The sequence below is a fragment of the Sprattus sprattus genome (assembly GCF_963457725.1).
Source record: "Sprattus sprattus genome assembly, chromosome: 4".
NCBI classification, from domain to species: domain Eukaryota; kingdom Metazoa; phylum Chordata; class Actinopteri; order Clupeiformes; family Clupeidae; genus Sprattus; species Sprattus sprattus.
In genome coordinates, this window is record NC_137923.1 from 38,637,997 (window position 1) to 38,656,940 (window position 18,944).

Consider the following 18,944-nt stretch of genomic DNA (forward strand, 5'->3'; position numbering starts at 1 on the left):
AAAACATTGTTGCTTAAGAATGTTTCACAAAGGACCCATGCCTCAATAGATAAGCACTGAGACATAATGGAGTGAGCCATTTCATTTACCTCAGCAAAACAGAAAAACTTCAAATTTGTATCTCTTACCAGTATACTTCTGGCATTACTAAGAAGGCCCGTTTGGTCATTTTGGATCAAAGTATCTGCTAAATGTAAGTGTAAGCGTCTACGGTGGATGCTTTACTCCCCTTTCTTCAGTTACATTCCTGGCCTAATTGGGCGCTCGGACAACGGCACAATTTTACATTTGGGGTGGGGAGCTCTTATGAACAGGACAGAGAGAAGAATTTTGCTCTCCTCACCTGATTGAAAAGGTTAGAGGAGGGGTCTCTCTTGCTCTGGACTCACTGGCTGCTTATACTCTGTGCCTCCCACCGGGACAGCATTAGCTCCGACAGCCACAGAGCTGGAGAAATGATCCTGCAAAGCAAATAATTCATATTATGCACATGAACAGAGATACAGGTAAAACCGCTGCAAAATCCATCTCATGTGCACTGAGGAAAGCAATCTGGAATAGCAAATATCGGATGTCAACAAGAATAAAATAATGGTGAGCTGAAATATGCAAGCCCTAAAATTAACGCTAAGATTTAGATAGCAGGCAAGTTGACACATCGATGCCTATATTGCAAAGAAAAGCATTATCTGGTAGCCCAAAGACAGGAATACACGCTCAAATGAACAGTAGACTACTGAACAGACATCCGTCTACAATTCACAAAGGATTAGCTTAATTATTGCTTTGACGGGCACACTAGCAGCAGAAGGTTTGAGGTGTGAGTTATGTCAAGCATGACAAATAATTCCATTAACAGTGACAATATTACATTCTACATGCCTACAATAGGTTGTTTGAAGCCAATAGACGATGCTAAAACTACATAGATACAATGTTAGGCTAAATAGGCTGACAACCTTCTGCATGGAGCAGGTGCAAAGCCAGCCCCGTTTAGCTGTTAAGAATCCATTTAAACTTTACCACGTACGAGCGAAATATCCTACTAGTTCCATTTACGCATGGTCAAATGTATGCAGGTACATAACACAGAGGAGGGGAAAATCGTGATTTGCAAGGAGGATAGGCTCATGGCATCAGCTGGACCTTCTTCGGAGACAGAAATATGACACCTCCTCCTGCTCCTGCAGTTCTAGCTGGATGTCATAGCTGTTCCGTATGTATCATTGATGTAAAGTCCCTTGCGTACCATAATACGCAAGCCTGCATTTCACTGTAATGAAAATAAACAGCATTCTTTCATTTTAATGATAAACATACCAACCTTGGGTGATGGGGAAGGGAAGGAAGCAGCGTCTTCCAGGCAACTGCGGAAATTTCCGCTTCCGTTTTGCGTCCACCTGTCTAAAGATAGCCTCCCACAGTCTTAAATCCCACCCCTCCTTAGAATATTCACGCGGTGGGCGTTTATTATACATTTACTATTGTCAGTATTTTAACAATCGACTTGTTTAACGTGGTTGCCTTTGTTCTATATATCTGTGACGAATTTGAAAGCTGACATTTGTTTGTTATGGGGATGTATTAAGCTATATCCAGTCGATTTACTGTAATGCTTCATCCGTATCCACTGACTTCCAGTCAAGTCATTAGACTAAGCCCAATGTCCAATGCCCAATGCCTTGAGTAGCCTATCCACATGCTTTAGGATCTGTGATTGCGCGTTCAGGCCGCAGCTTATCTCTCCCCGCATCCAAATTCAAGGACCGCATCACGCCATTGACATTTGGTCGCGACGCAAGCGATCCACCCGCTAAAACCTAGCTAGGAATTCAGACAAATGTCACGCGTCGATTGCGTTTAATTCAAGATGGCGACAGAAGGGGAATACGAGTCAATTTTAATCGTGAAACCAGATGTCAACGTTTATCGCATTCCACCGCGGGCTTCCAACCGCGGCCATCGGTAGGTTGAATGATTAAGATGAAATAGTCTTCGCGCCCCGCAATACAGTCAAGTGAACGTGTTTTAAAATATCATTCCTATATTCATCTGTGTCGTGCGACGAATAGCATAATATTTATTTCGGCGCATGTCCTTGATGGGAACAGTTTTTTTTCTGTGTTTGAAACCATCCAATGCTGCACCTGCCAGTTTGGGTTATGCATGGAAATTACATCATTGTGTTGTTGTTGTTTTAACGTGCTGTTAACCATGTACAACTAAGCCAATGAAAGAATATCTCACGGCCTGTTCGTGACCAAATTGAGTTATGCCTGTTCCTGATGTCCCCATGCAGATTTATAAAACATTCAGAGAGCACTGCGTAAAGTAAAGCTTGGGGCGGAAAATGTAAAGAATTCGGCGTGAAGCATAGGTTAAACTATGAAGTGAAGAGTGACCCTCTAAAAATCTGTATTCCACGTTGTAAATCCCTTGGGGTGATGATGGAAATTAATTTCATTAACCACATTGTTTCTGTTTTGATAGCCTAGATAAATGGCTTGTGGGTGTCCCACATAATAGCAATGGCTCATGGGTGAAAGAATGAGCAATATATTGTACAGGCTAATACGGTCCCTGAGTCTTGAGGATGCTTGAGATATTACAGGCAGTATAGCATGGGCCTTGATTTGTTTTCTAGATAATTTTCCAGTGCTGCCATCTCCACTGAGAGAAAAATTAAGTAAATAATTGCCATACGCAGAAGGATGAATCGTCGTGTTCTCTTCAGAGCTAGTTTTAACTGTGTGTTAATGTTATCAAATTTCAGCAGCGAAAGGTGGTGGGCTTTAAGTGTAAAGCATTTCATTACCCTCTGTAGTAGTGGAGTGTAAGTAGTAGTCAGGCCCTTTTTCTGCCTCTGATGCATCTATCCGACCTCTGTGCCACAGGGCAGCGGACTGGAAGCTGGACACCCCTGACTGGAGTGGGCGCTTGAGGATCACGGCCAAAGGGAAGGTGGCATTCATCAAGCTGGAAGACAAAGTCTCAGGTGTTTGCACTCACACGCACACACGCACAAAGTAATTCAGCAAACACACTTAAGCATAACAAATGTTTATGAAAGTCAATAACAGGGAGGATGACACCAGCTACCACTGTGAGTTATGGTTACCGCAATGTTATTTAAATACTCTACAGGCATCATAGTCAAATCAATGATTTAAAAGTACAGTCTGCGATTCTAAGCCCAGCAAATTGCTCAAATTGCTCCCCTAGCTGTCTAGTGTTTGTGATCAAACAAAACTCCTGTGTTCATACACAGTCCTTGCTCAATAAATGGGAAACAAACCAAGTCCGAGCCATCAACAGTCCCGGCCAATCAACATGAAACTGCAGGAGAACAAAAAGGAGGGGTGTTATTTGACTGGCTGTTGAGCTCAAATATCAACTAACTTTAGTAAATCCGAATCCAAATTGCCCTTAAATTAAATTCATAAAGATTCTGTGAGCCTCGGTTGAAATCCTTGATTTTGGTGAGTCTACTACTATGATTTACCAGCTTGGAGTACAGTTGCAGTAGCAGTGATGCATATCTGCCATCAGCCATTCCTTAGTGTGGTCAGCAGATCAAAGCTGACTGATGCGCTAGCTAATAGACAGGCTGTGTGTTTCTCTTCTTCCTCCTCAGGTGAACTGTTTGCACAGGCGCCAATCAATGAGTTTCCAAGCATCTCCGTTGAAACCGTCAGTGACTCAAGCCGCTACTTTGTGCTGAGAATACAAGATGACAATGGTGGGCAGCCCCCCCCCCCCCCCCCCTTACTTCAGTATGGCAGTTATGTGGCCTTGATGTTTGGTGATGACACATTCTGGCTGTCATGATCTTATGAGTACTAGTCAGGGGAAATATTCATGTAGATAAAACAGTAAAATGTTGACGCTAGAAGACCACTAACAATTCTACAGACATACAGTACTTCACTGTCTACACGATAATCAGAGTTTATTATGTTGTAAGAAGTAATTTGTTTACATGCTGATGTGGAGTTTTTTTTATAATGTAATCCAGTGTTGCCATTTCAATTTAAGTCTACCTATCATATGCTTATAATAAGTAGAATGCGTAGGACGGGCCCACTTATGAATCTTTGCCCAGTTTGCATTAGCCTTCATAGAATTGTAATGTATTTGAAAGGGGTTTTTAAAGGAGATATCAATTGATGATCCAGAACCACTCCTCACCTAAATGGGGTTAAGTGTGCTCTTCAAGTAGAAAATACCAAAAGGTTTACAGCAATGGTGGAAATGATGAACAACTTACAGGATAGAGATCTAATTCTGTAATACAGTTCCAGAATGTAGTTTACAAAGGAATCAGCACCCTTTGTTTACATGTGCAAAACCAGTAATGCAGGGTACGAAGGATCTGAAAGGCCTAATAGGGATGTAGAGCACATTGATGTAGACTCATCAGTAATGCAAACAGTACTGAAGAACAACATGCAAAGCTTCATGTTTAAACACAGTCTACTCAGATGTTTTGCTCTGAATGCCCCATCATTAGTGTAATAGTCACAGATATCTGATTTAGTGTGCCATATGTCTTCTGTTAGTCCACTTAGATGTACTGTATCTGTTTGATATATTAACCTTTGTATATCCATGCATTTCCCACACATAAGCATGCACGTTGTTGATTTTTAAATCTTTTGTGTTTATTAGTTTGGATGTCAGAAGTCAGTTCACATATCTTGTCTTTTCTCACTGACCATTGACCTGTTGAAATCAGGGATTGATGCGTCTGTTTCAGGTCGCAGTGCATTCATCGGGGTTGGCTTTGGGGACAGGGGAGATGCGTTTGACTTCAACGTGGCTCTGCAGGACCATTTCAAGTGAGTGCTGGTCTTTACAGAACTAGATGTCACGGCTGTAACTGTGACGAAAATGCAGATTGTGCTTGTCATTGTAATTCATTAAACATGTGGTAATGAAGATGATGTCAGATGTTGATGTCTCTTGCATACATTTTATTTTGTGTGTGTGTGTGTGCACGCGTGCGCTTGTGGCACTAGGTGGGTGAAGACAGAGGATGAGATCAGTAAAAATGCTCAGACTGCAGACACGACACCGAAACTGGACCTGGGTTTCAAGGAGGGACAGACCATCACTCTCAATATCGGGGTAAACCAAAGCATTTATACAGTATTTCTCTCTACTTCAGCCCTACTTAAACAACTAAGTCTTGCTTTTAGCTTACAGCTATAGCTTATAGCTTTTTGCTATTGCAGGTTCCATGTCTCCTGCTTCCTTGCCATGCTCTTTAGTCCAAAAATCAATCTTGACCTAGTCTTACTTGTCTTTTGGAATTTTCCCTTACATGTTTTATTGTTTAAGTAATAGTTTGTTTATAAGGAAGTTGTTTTACAAAATACATTTTCACCGTTTCTTTTAGCAAGGGAAGAAAAGGGATAAACCCCGCCCAATGAGTGCAGGAGGCTTTGGACTCCTCCCACCGCCTCCAGGAGGAAAGATAGCCCCGCCCCCATCATCCAATCACAACACTTCCCCCCCCTCAGGAGGAACAGAGAGCGGTAACACATCCAGCTGTTGTGAACGTGTTCTGTAACTTCATAGATGCTGTAGCCTTTCACTGCTCATACGAGAGCTTGTCCTCCAAGCAGTGAGTGGTAGTTCTTACCCTCTTCTCCCCACGTTTTCAGATTATTTGCTGGACTTGGATAGCAGTAATTCTAACACTGTGGTCCAGTCGAATCCCAGCTCCGCTGATGTTTGGGGGGACTTCTCCACCCCTGCAAGGTAAACAGCCCATTAAACGCACATGATGCTCACTGATAGTGTGGAGAGGCTATAATTTCTTCATTTTTAAGACAGTTTTAAATAGAAGACATTTTTCTAAATGTAATGATTTATTACTAAAAGATTAATTACTAGAAGTGTCAATAAACAACAAGGCCGTAATCTTTCTCTTATGCTCCCCTTCTTTGTCTGACTGCCTCCCTCACCCCCTATTTTATCTCTTTCTTTCTGGCCATTCACCTTACCCTCTGTGTCTGACAACCCCCTGTCATCCTTTATCACACTTTAATCCTGTCTCTGTTTATCTGTCTTTCACTTTCATCTTCTCTCTCTGTATCTCTCTACAGCGCTGTCCCTCAGACGGCTCCTGAATCTGATGGTTCTTCCACCAGCTGGGTTCAGTTTTGAGTCATCCTCCCTGTCGCTCCACCCTCGTCTGTTCATCCCTCCTCTCTTGCTGAATTTCACCTGTTGAAGAGCCCACAGAAGACCACCCACCCCCGGCCTCCCTACCTTAAAAATCACCCCACAACCATGGGAACCCCATCCCCTCTCCCAGCACTCCTGTGAATCCTCAACCCTTTACAGCAAACCCTCATTAGTAAGAGAGATCTAGCCCAACCCCTAGTGAACTTCCCACCTAGCCAAGCCCCAATGCTATGCCATTTTTCTCCCCAAACAGGAACAAAACCCCTATATTTACTGTAATTAAGAGTTACCTCTGAGAAAGAGATATTCTAATAATATATAGTGTAAAATAATTAATTGTCTGTTAAAGGGCAAGGGCATAATATATATATATCTACATATACGTAGATATATATATATACACACACACCAAACATACATTTGTTGTGAATTAAGATGGAAGAGCTCAAAGCACAAGTGTATATGGTACTTTGTTGCTCATTTAGATTTCATGTTTTCTGTGACCGTTTCTGCAAATTAATTTACGTGAGGGAGACCTCTAGTGGTTGGACATGTTGTGTTTCCACTGTGATGTCACAATACCTGTTGACATTTAGTGTGTTTCTTTCAAATAGAATATCATTATCCAGTTTGTAAGGATTGGCATGAGAAATCACAGGGGAATCACAAGTCTGAAAATTACATGTAGGGTATTGTGAATATAGACCAATATTGTTAATGTATTATATAAGAAAAAAAAACATATTGCTGCTATCCTGGGATTTCTTTGAAGGTGGTGTCTGTAGAGAATACACACGTACACCAGATAAGAAATGTATGTCTAGTGGAATGGGACTAGCTAAAATCAGTGCAATACTGAGGACCGAGGTTTATCTTTCTGTGTTTTTGAGTATGTACTCAGTGTGGAAGATAAGCAATCACACTGAACAAGCAGGCTATTCACCAACACACATCTAAAAGAGGAGTCTGCAGTACATTTCACATTTATAAGAGGATTCAAGATGCAAAATTTTGGGCAGGCAGGATGTCTTTTGTGTGTTTGTGTCCATCAACCATAGAGTGGCAGAACGTGTCTCAGCACAGAGCCTCGTCTCCGCTTATGCTGTCGTCTTCATCCACAGCTGAGACCATACTCATGGAAATAAAGACTCATACGTGAAACCCTGTATTATGGCATTGTCCTCAAGTCTTTCTTTACAGAAAGAATGTGTCCTTGTTTAAATGTAATGAAGTTGGTGACGACCTCTCTCGTCAGAGAACGATTTCATACACAATTTGTTCAGAATAGCTGTTATTAGGATGACGTCATAGTAAAGTCCCACATAGTGCTTTTTGGGGAGGTTTTGATACACATGACTTTGTGTTAGTGTTGTGTACTGTGTTGGTACACTCTCACTTCTAGGAATGAAGGTCACTTCTCTACTTTAACTACGGTTTTTCCAGCTGGTGTAAAGTAGATCCAGACAGTTTTGTTGCATTTCACATTCCAGAACAGCAGAGGGCGTTCTGTGAGAACAGTTCATCGTTGCATTAAGACACCTTGGTAAATGTATTAGCTTCCAACTATAACAGATGGATGAAATGCTTATTCATCACTATGAAGACCCATGGAGAAGTGAGGGTATTGCACAGCTAGGGTCAGATGCAGAGCGAAAGAGACACTGTGTCTGAGCTAATGAAGCGTTTCAAACACACGTGGGATGGGTTGGAGGATTCCTCTATTTTGTTGTGCTCATGGCCGCCCGAACACAGTGGGTTTTGGGGGGAACCCAGGGGAAGGCTACATTCCCCCAAAGGCTGCTGGGAGTGGTCGTAAAGAATGGGTCAGATGGGCCATGTTCAGCCAGAGACAAAGCCTCACAGTGCTGACATCATGAACCACAGGTTGTCTTTGACCATAAAAGGTTGTCGCCCTAATTATAACTCTGAGAACGTTGTTCTCTCTCACCCAAAGCCATTTTAAAGGAAAGGAGTATGGTGATTTCTGTGGTGGAAATCCCCTTGTAAATAAAAAGCTTACACAACAGCAACAGGCATGGTCATGAGGTCTGAAACAGATGATCCATTGTGTCATCATGCATAAAGCTGATATTTTACTATCTATTTACATCTTATAACGATGTGCAATGCCAATTAAAGACAGACACACATTACATGAAGGTAGTTCTATCTGTAAATGTAATTAGACTGCAATATGCATTACATTGCAATGCTTTTTAAACCACTTTAAAACTTTTTTATGTAATCCAATGTTATCTATGCATTATTTATCTTCATGTAAGTAAGTATAACAGGAAGATGGTTGGATTACCCTACCTGAATTAATTAAATTATAAAGTACACACATGCGGTCGGTAGGAGGAAACGTCTTTAAAAGAGAGAGTTATTTTTAGCAGTTACTGTATGTATAAATCTTTATATGCATTGGCACTGTATGACGGGCACAATGTACAAAAAAACTTCTTTGTCTTAAAGGCACCCAGTGCAACTTTCGAGGCTTAAAAATAAACATTCAATTTTCAATAACTCCATACCATTACATATCGACATTCAAGGAGCAAAGATGAGACGTCGTCGTGTGGTGAGAACTGATAGAAAATCGATAACAACAACAATCGCTGCCATTTTCTTAATTTTTTTGTAACCTACAATAAATACAGCAGGCTTCCAGTCAATGGAAAAATGGCCTCTCCCCACCGGCGATTGTTGTTGTTTACGATTTTCTATCAGTTCTCACCACACAACGACGTCTCATCTTTGCTCCTTCTTGAATGACGATATGTAATGGTATGGAGTTATTGAAACTTGCTACATGTAAAAAAGACTAGAAATTGAATGTTTATTTTTCATTGAATGTTTACATAAAGTTGCACTGGGTGCCTTTAACAATATTCCTGACATCTCATTTTATGCATCTTTGTCTTAATTTTTCATACAATAGACTCCCTTTGTTGGTAGCTTTCCCCTTTAGCATGCTGATTTGCTAAATTGCTGATCCAGCAAAATTTCTAGGAGAGATTAATTTTACCACCCAGATGTGCAGTATTTCTTTCTGTGGTTTGTGCTCTGTATGCTGTGCTGTGTTTGACGTTCTCACTCTTCTAGTGTGTCAGAAGAGGAGCTGAAACAGGACTGCCTTAGCAGATTCCTCATGGAAACGCACATGACCAGACCGATGCACACAAAAGACGGGGAAGAGATATAGACGCCCCAACACTCTCAGCCACACCGTAGGATCTGCTCCTTCTCTCTCTTCAACACCTCCTCCTGTCCTACCGTGACCTCTCTCTCACACAGCCTCTCTTTCTGTCCATCTCAACTTTCTGGTCAAAGGATAACAGGGCGGTGCATGATAACCACAGACTTTGGTCAGCACTCTATGAAGTAGGACACAAGGATTACTTGGAGGCACTGGGATAGACAGTAAAATTTCACTTCTTCACTCCTAAACCTCTCACTTTATACATCTCAGTCTGTCTCTGTGTCTATCTGTGTGTCTGTCTCTCTCTGAAATTCAACTCAAAGTCACCTGTGTGTTAGTGGCCTGAATAAAGCTAAAAGGGCAAAGGTGAAATGTGTTGCCAAAGCATATCTGAGAAGTATAGTGTTATTAGGTAGAACTAGTTATTAATCACAAACAGATTTCTCTCTCTTTCTCTCTCTCTCTTTCAGAGGTTGGTTTTTTAACTGTTTCAATTCTATCTTTTCCCTGTTTTCTCTTCATTCCCTTATTCTCTCATCCCCTCTCTCTCTCTCTGCCACAGTCTCTCCAGTCGCTTACCCGTGCTGCCCCTTCTTACCGTGCCTCTTGTAGCCTTCACACATGAGTTACGGCTGGAGTATCGCATCCAACACCAGAGCATTCTCTGGATATTTCCATCTTGTTGGTATGGCGGCACTTTCGAGCACTCGTTAAAATGAGCTCTGAAGGGTGCTAACTACTGTAATGCAGACAGATTCTCCAGTTCCATGTTTCTCTGTGTATGCTAACGTGTGTGTGTGTGTGTGTGTGTGTGTGTGTGTGTGTGTGTGTGTGTGTGTGTGTGTGTGTGTGTGTGTGTGTGTGTTTTTGTATGTGCCTGTGTGCATGCACATATGCGATGTTATATGGACTGCATTGTTGTACTCATTATCGCATTTATGTGTCCGCTTAAAGAGTTATCTCAACGTTTATTCTTGCTGAGGACATATAAGAGTGCTCTAGTGGGAGTACCTGCTGATTAACGTTCATGGGTGTCAGCATCTCTGCCTGCACTATATAAGTATGTATGTCCATGCTTGCTGTGTGTGAGTGTGTGTGTGTGTGTGTGTGTATGTGTGAGTGTGTGTGTGTGTGTGTGTGTGTGTGTGTGTGTGTGTGCCTGTTTGTGTGTTCATGCTTCTTTATGACTGTGTGTTGAAATACTTGCTTAGTGAGTGTGTGTGCATGCATGTGTGTGTGAGTGTGTATTTTGCTAAAGGTGATGATAGCTGGGCTAGGGTAATAAACGGCCTTGCGGTCTATTTTCGATGCAGAACTTTCATTTCGGCGCGGTAAACAGAGGATTTCATCCCTGCCCCAAATCACGATCTGTCTTCTCTCTCTCTCGCTCCCTGGCTCTCACCTCTGGTGCCGCATTCGCCACAGTCCACATGGGGTATCAGAGAACGCGCTGTCCTGGTTCAGTGCCAGGTGTATCAGCAGGTTTAGCAGGAGTGGGGACACGAGACTGCTGACTCCAAACTCCATTCTGACTAGCTGTCCGTGCCCAAGAGCCCAAATGAGGGCAGTGCCTTTGCCCCTTAGGCTGAAGCCATGGAGGGGCATCCCCTCATCAGTCTCCCAGGCAACGCTGAAGGTGTTTACCCTAGTTGGGGGAGATGAGGGAGAGTCTGAAGTGAACAATAGAAATTAATTTGGAATTGGCCATGTGTCATTGGATGAGATGCAAGTCCTACACAATCTCCTACAAGAACAAAATAACAGAATATACATACAATATTCAACTCAGTTGGGTTACAACTGAATACAGTGAGGGCCATTGTGGTTGTAGCCAGGCAAACTGAACAGTATCTTTAATTTACAGAACAGGGGAAGCATCCCATTGCAACCCATCTTTGAGACTTGAATCCTGTAAACATTTCTATTCTCAATGTGACTGAGCGTTTCCCCTGCAGCTAACTCTCTAGGGTCAAAGCAGATTCATCAAAGTATCATCTCCAATGCTAAGCAATAACATCCAGTCTACCCACAAACACACACAGCAAAAAGACAGATCTGATTGCCACCTGTCTCCTCCAACTGTCATTGGGGGGTGGTGAGGTTGGCAAGTGGGCAATGCCCCCTCAGTGCCCCGAAAAACGTCCTAAAGTGCCATCTAGAGTGACAACAGGAAGTGTCCTATTGGCTGCCCTATATGTGGGAAAAAAATATTGAGTGCCCTCTAGGGTGCCCCTAGAAATTATTTATGAAGATGTGCCTTCTAGAGCAGGAGAATTCAATAACTTGTCTTAGTGAGGGCCCTTCTAGTGGAGAAAACTTGATGCAGTGCCCTGTAAGGTGGCCTAACAATGATCGAAACCTGACGATCCATGTAGGTTATGAAGCCATCCCTACATGAACGTGACCTGAAGGGTGCCTTTCCAAGAATGAAATGGGATTCAGTGCTTTAAAGGATGTCCCTACATTCGTGATCAAACACGATAAAGTGCCCTTATACATTGAGACAACTGCATTAAGTCATTTAGCAGACGCTTTAATCCAAAGTGACCTACAAAGGATAGAACAATATAGCTTATAATGAGAAAAAAAAATTCCAGTAAAGAAAATTATGAATGATACCTACAGTCTACAGTGGGTGCTGCAAATACGTTGATAAGGTTTTGAATTGACCTCTAAAGCCCTGCTTCCATTTAAAAGACATCGTAAGGCTGCCAACGTGGCTACGTTTGTGCAAGGGGCCGATGCGTAATATGTAGCAAGCATTTGGATGTCATCTCATCAGCACTGTGCCCGACCCCAATCCAACTCAAAAATATATCCTTGACCAAAAGCATAAGCACGTTTTTATTTGGCACACGTGCATTTAGTGTGAGCGAGAGATAGAGAGAGAGAGAGAGAGAGAGAGACAGGGTTTATTGTCTGGTGTTACCTAGCTATCTGACTTACGAAGGCATGACTTAACAGCTAAAGATATCATGAAGGTAAAGACATGCAGGCAAAGCTAGAAGAAGAGTTATTCTGTGCTGACCATTTGAATAAGAGCTAGGTATAAGGGAATGAAATTATAAACTGTTTAGACTCAACTGTTATATCTCCCAGTTTAAAGTTGATCACCAGACAGCACTCTTTAGAGGCCATCTAAACGTTGGTTTACCAGACAAAGGCTGATGTGTTTTCTGATATTCAAACAGTATGATGTTCACAAGAAATGTCATTTCTGCCTATAAAAACCTCTCCATTATCAACAATCTTATGGGTATCATATGGCGCTATCCATGTCCTGTGTCAGTGTGACCCGGCAAAAAAGTGTTTTTATGTAGACAAGCAGTAGGGTGTAACAGATGGGGTAATGTTCATGTGAGTCAGAGATGACTGCATGCCATAGGCTGTCTTTAACCTTATTGTTTCTGTCTCAAACTGTGTGTAAACATTTAGCTGTTTAGAATTTAGCTGCCACACTTAAAAGGTCTGGACTGAGGCCTGGATGTTTTTAACCCTAAGCAACGATCATGCCTTCAGGGTAGGCTAGATTATGTTCCCTGTGTGTTTTCTATCACAGAGGTGTGGTTATACTTTTGAGCCAGATCGCCTGAGAGCTGGTGGGGCTGCATGCCAGTAGGCGTTCTTTATTTTGTTTTGCCCCTGCCCTTGAAAGAGTCTAGCACTCATCTAGACAGAGCACATAGTGTTGCCTGGTTCTATCCACTGGAAGAGGCCAGTATGCAGAAGAAAGGAAACTAGACGTAACGCAAAGAGTTACAAAATATGACCGCCTGTCAATAGGTTTTGGCACAGAATGAGTCATGGTTGTCAGTGTGTTTGTGTGTTTTTATGTGTTTGTGTGTGTAAATTGGTTTGTGTTTCATTTTTATGTATTAAAGGAATTATTTGTGATAGATTTTGATGATTTGGTTATGTAATGTTTTGTGTACTACTTTTTTGTGGATTGTTTTGGTATATTTTTCTTTTGCAATGTAGTTTGTTAAAACAGGTCACATGAAGTTGTTAAGAAAAGTTGACACAATATTTTGTTTTCAGAATTGTACTATCTATTTAAAACTGTTCACACACCCATCAAAAGCAGACATTCCCATAAAATCTCTTATGTTTGGTCAATGGTAAATTAATGTATTGTCAGTTGTTGTCTAATTAATGCAATATGGTGCAGTTTTGACCATGTCAGCCAGAGATACTGTACCTGCAATTACATCACCTCATGTTTGCTTTTTCATTTTTAACTAGGTGGCGCTATACATAAAATGACTGGTTATGGGATGGGTTGACATGGCCCCTTAAGACAAACATACAAAAAACATGTGGCCCTCCGAAGCCCTACAGTTCTCGGGATATTCGAAGAAAACTGTGTCAGGCCACCTAAAGGCCAGTTGGTGTACAGTCACAATGTATTGTATGGCCCCCCCATGGACGGAATTGCACGAAACTTAGCATGCATTCAGAAGGTCTCGTAATTTCGTGCACTTTCGACAATATATGCATAAGTTATAAGTGACTGGAGTTGTGAAGAGTGCATAGTTTGAGGGTCTGCCACGCCCACACCTTTCAAACTTTGTAAAAGATTCTCATAACTTTTATTTCCCCATTGCTGAAGAGTAACCTAACCACGTTTGAAGGCATTACCATTAAATCTGTAGGAGGAGTTCAATCACATGCGAGGTGTGGAAACAAAGTGAAGTTTCCAACCACCAACAGGTGGCGCTATAGGTGATATCAGTCAGGCATATGTACGCTTTCAGGCCAGATCCAGCGTCCACCCTAAGACATTTTCTCTGGATCAAACAATGTATGCAAGAGTTATAAGAGACTTTGAGTTTTGTGGGAAGCACTGGCAAGTTGGCAAAGTTTGAGGGTCTGCCACGCCCACACCTTCCGACTAATGAGAAAATCTTCTATAACTTTTAGTCGCCCATGGCTGAAAAGTAACCTGACCACATTTCAAGGCGTTTCCATTAAATCTGTCGGAGAAGTTTGATCAGATAGGAGGTGTGCAAACGCCGTCAAAACGCATCTTCCACTCAAAATGGCTGACTTCCTGTGGACCTGCCACCATGGCGTCAAGAGACTTTTTGGTGCGTCCAAGCATGATGAAGACGTGTACCGAATTCCGTCAAGCAACGCCAAAATAACCCCAATGCGCAGGGTTTTTTGCAATGTTGTAGGGGGCGCTACAGAGCCATTTTGCTCCATCCATGGACAAAAACTCTACCGCACTTTGACATATATGCGATTAAAACACCTCATTTTTGCTTTTACATTTTTAACTAGGTGGCGCTATACATGTAATGACTGGTTATGGTATGGGTTGACATGGCACCTTAACTTGTTACTGCTTTAACGCCCCCTAATGGACCCGCGGGCGGGCCCGTACTGGATAAATCGCCAAAACAAATCCTGAAAATTCTATTTCTGAAAATATGATTCAAACTCCCATTTAATATTTTTTTGTGGTAATCCAACTATATGTAAACCGATTTTCAGTTGTCTACATGCATCCGTTACAAATAAATACAATTTTAAACACACCATGACACATCCTCATTTTTTACATATGGAGCAGCCTCCTCCCATAACTAAGCCATTTAAATGTGTTTCTGCATTATCCGTACCTTAAATAACGTTATCGAACATTCATTTACCTTCAAAACATCTAAAAAAACAGACTTGAACTGCATGGTTATGTCCATAAAGTTGTTTATTCACTTGCTCACGACATTGAGAAAAAACGTTCACTTTCTTGTATGTTTCTGATGGCGATCTCCTCGCTCTCTTCCTGACAACACTACACGAAGTTATCACGTGATGTTATATATAGTTACAAAGCTTAAGACCCCCTCTTTCAGAATCTTTGGATTTTATTGGCTGTTAAACACATGTTTGTCATGAGTGACAGGCATTACCACCAATGGCATCAGCTCTCAATCATGCAGCTGCTCAGGCATGTCCTATCATATCACTTTACACTTCTTGTAAGACTTCTCAGTAGTGATTGACACCTGTTTTACCGAATAATAGAGATTCTAACAAAAAAGTAGGTAGGTCATTTGCCCTGATTGCTCAGTCCTGGAGTTTAGATTTTTGAAAGCGCAACTCAAGAGTCTCAGCTGCGCTCCCGGTGCGTAAATGGGCCATTTTGTTTACCTTCAAATGCGCACAGCAAGTGGTTTGGTCCACACGATCCTGAGGGCTTGTTTGTGCATATTTTTGGCTGCAATTTGTCTCCCTTGTACTCATCCATCATGGCAAGACGAGGATTGCAGATGAGTGAAATACATGGGATGATTTTTGATGATTTTCGGGGAATACAGTGGACTAAGCATGGACTAGCATGCTAGCATGGACTCAGCATGGACTAGCATGCTAGCATGGACTCAGTGGAAGAGTGAATGGAATCGATGCCATCCTCGATGCGTAAGTAATTTAAACCAACTACTTTTCAGTGCATACCAGTAAGCTATGCATATGCCTTATTCTCTTTAGTGCTTTATTTTTTTTATCATTGTGGGATGTAGTTTGCTAGTAATGGATATTGGTTAGCATGCTGCTGCTGTATTTACGTAGCTGCAATGTAGGCTACAACATACTAACATATCACAACCTGCTTCTTGCCTCAAAACGCATAGAAATGTTTTATTTACATCTGCTAAATGCATAATGCCTATGTTATTATCACACTTCAGCTTGACTATGGTGTTTTTTACATATGTTTACATTTTACATATTTGTGCATTAGCTTAGTAAATAACATGAAGCAAAATTCAATTGTAAGGCATGACCCAGTCAAAATATTTATATTGTCCAACGTTTTTATCTTGCAGTGACCCAGCCCCAGCTCCAGCTCCAGCTCCAGCATCACCCTCACCCCCACCACCACCCCCGTCGCCACCACCACTACTACCAGCTGCACAGCCTCCAACAGTGACACAATCCAATTTCAAAAGAAATTGTAATATTAGTCTAAAATGGAGTTATATATGTCTGTACAACGAAAAAAAACAATGATATACAATGAGAATTTTTTTTTATGCATTTAGAGAGCTTGGAGAGGTTTTGGACACTTGGAGACGCCTGAATGCACCATTTAGATATTGCTGTGCAACACCTGGACACTTTTAGATATCTGCTCCAAAATTTGTACTTTGTTTCTCAGGAACATGTTGAATCAGGAAATATAGAACATGACAGAATTTTCTTCCCTTGAAACCATCCACACACTGTCAAACATAAAAATGAAAGGCGTTTTTTACATTTTTGACATTTTGTTCTGTATATGATGCTTTGAAATTGATACTTAATGATGAAAATAAAAGTCAGGAGGTGAATGCATGTCTTGGCCCATTTGTCTTCTTCAATTTAAGATATGAATGATCTTTGTATCATGTGTACAACTTCAGATATTGAGTGTTATTATGTGTAAGTACAAATCGTTCCAAATTAAGGCGAAATATCCCACTGCAGTAACAGGTTAACACAAACATACAAGAACAATTTGGCCCTCCTAGGCCCTACGGTTCTCGGGATATTCGAAGAAAACTGTGTCGCGCCACCTACAGGCCAGTTGGTGTATAACCATATAAATCAATTTATTGCATGCCCCCCGTGTAACGTGCAATCAGAAGGTGTCATAATGATCCCACTACTCCGATTTCGTGCAGTTCTGACCTTGTCAACTTGGCCCAATTTACACACATGTTTTCGCGATGTCGGCACAGCCAAATGTAACTGTCGGTGTGCCGATGTCGGCCGAATTTCAGCCAACAGCTCCGTACCATTCACAGGACAGCCCATCGGGAGTCCCCGACATCTTCAAAGTGCGTGTAAACGCGACCCGACATCTGTAAGGCATATAAGCATAATAATGGATCTTCAATTTGGCTAATGTTCGTCATTAGCCTACTTGAACTTAAAGAAGATTGTTTTGCAATACTAGAAGAAAAGTAGATAGGTTGGTTTTATTCATACACATGTTGCTTTGAATCTGTCAGTTAGTGGGTCAATTGTATTGCATCATTAAAGGTGGCATTTTCTTCAGGCACTTTACAAGAACCAGGCCGAGCGCTTGGTTATCTAAAGTTGCTGTTTTAAAGTTCATTTTTTTCACGGGCGTCCTGAAGAACTTCCTGCGGTGTGTAAATGCGCCCCGACATCTACGCGCAGTTGTCACGCAGATGTCGGCGGTGTCGGGAAAAACTGTGTGTAAATTGGGCCTTACAATTCACATTTTAACAACACTCCATTTTTGCTTTTTCATTTGTAACTAGGTGGCGCTATACATGAAATAAGTGGTAGTGGAATGGTTGACGTGGCCTCTTAAGACCAACATACAAAAAAAATGTGGTCCTCCTAGGACCTACGGTTTTCGACGTATTCACAGAAAACTGAATCCATAGACATGTATAGGTAGACGCCGCCTCCACTGCTTCAGCCCGTTGCCTCGGCGAAACGCGTCGCCGCCATATTGTTACAGGAGCTCTCTGACGCCAGAGGTCGGTCAAACGTGTCAAACAACCGCAAGTTGCCAGGAGCTGCGGTTTATCTGGATACAAATCACGATAACCTTTTACATTTCGCAACCAATTTCATGGAGTATTCAAGGGTTTATGCTCTACGTGAAGTGTGTGAAAAAGATTTGCCTCTACATTACTTTGAATCTCGCTAGTTAAATCGCCAGTCATTCATGTGCATGGGTCTATGATAAACGCGCACCTTTCTTGAACAGCTCGTGCACTTTGAAAATACTGAGAAGCTCTATAAACTATCGAAATAGTGCTTCTTTAGTTACTACGTATTGACCATCATTAAGAGAAAGAGCATACATCAAATAGTGAAATACTGGCAGTCAGTGTGTTTTTCATAGTTTAATAGTTCCTTTTCAAGTATGTGCATTAAGAAATGAATGACTGTGCATTAAGAAATGAATGACTCAGTATAATGTGCAATGGAATAACATATATATGATATATATAATATGTGATACAATATAATATAATATATTTTAAGTATAGGTATATATTCATATTCCACAAAATCAGGCTGCACCACATTGCAAAACTGAGCAGGCTGCAATTACAGACTGGCAACAGTCGAAAAAAGCTCAGCAAGACGATACTTTTTAAAGGGTTCTAGCCTAGATTAAATTATTATATTATATCATATATTGTGTGAAATTCTATATTGTGTCAATTGCACTGCATAGATCTGAAAATGTTATGAGCATGATTGTATATGTCAAATTGTACAAATGTACAAATATATATATATATATATATTATATAATATGAATATATACCTATACTTAAAATATATTACATTATATTATATTGTATCACATATTATATATATCATATGTTATTCCATTGCACATTATACTGAGTCATTATATTATATTGTATTATATATATGCTATGTTATTTATATTACAGTTTAACTATTGAGATGTGTATGTATATATTGAGATGTGTATATTTTTACTGCTATAGAAATATATAGCTTTTTTTGTAATGTTGATTTGTGAAATAACTGTGTATTGCCAATT

General features: G+C 41.1%; 1 protein-coding gene across 1 annotated transcript; it reads left to right on the plus strand.

The window, feature by feature from the left end:
* The first annotated feature begins 1,830 nt into the window (after positions 1-1,830).
* On the plus strand, positions 1,831-6,573 carry necap1 (NECAP endocytosis associated 1). Its single transcript, XM_080837113.1, has 8 exons — positions 1,831-1,965; positions 2,895-2,995; positions 3,635-3,739; positions 4,736-4,838; positions 5,019-5,127; positions 5,399-5,537; positions 5,667-5,763; positions 6,111-6,573. Exons 1-8 carry the CDS (start codon positions 1,871-1,873, stop codon positions 6,169-6,171), a joined length of 810 nt encoding a protein of 269 aa, XP_080693239.1. The 5' UTR covers positions 1,831-1,870; the 3' UTR covers positions 6,172-6,573.
* Positions 6,574-18,944: the final 12,371 nt, after the last annotated feature.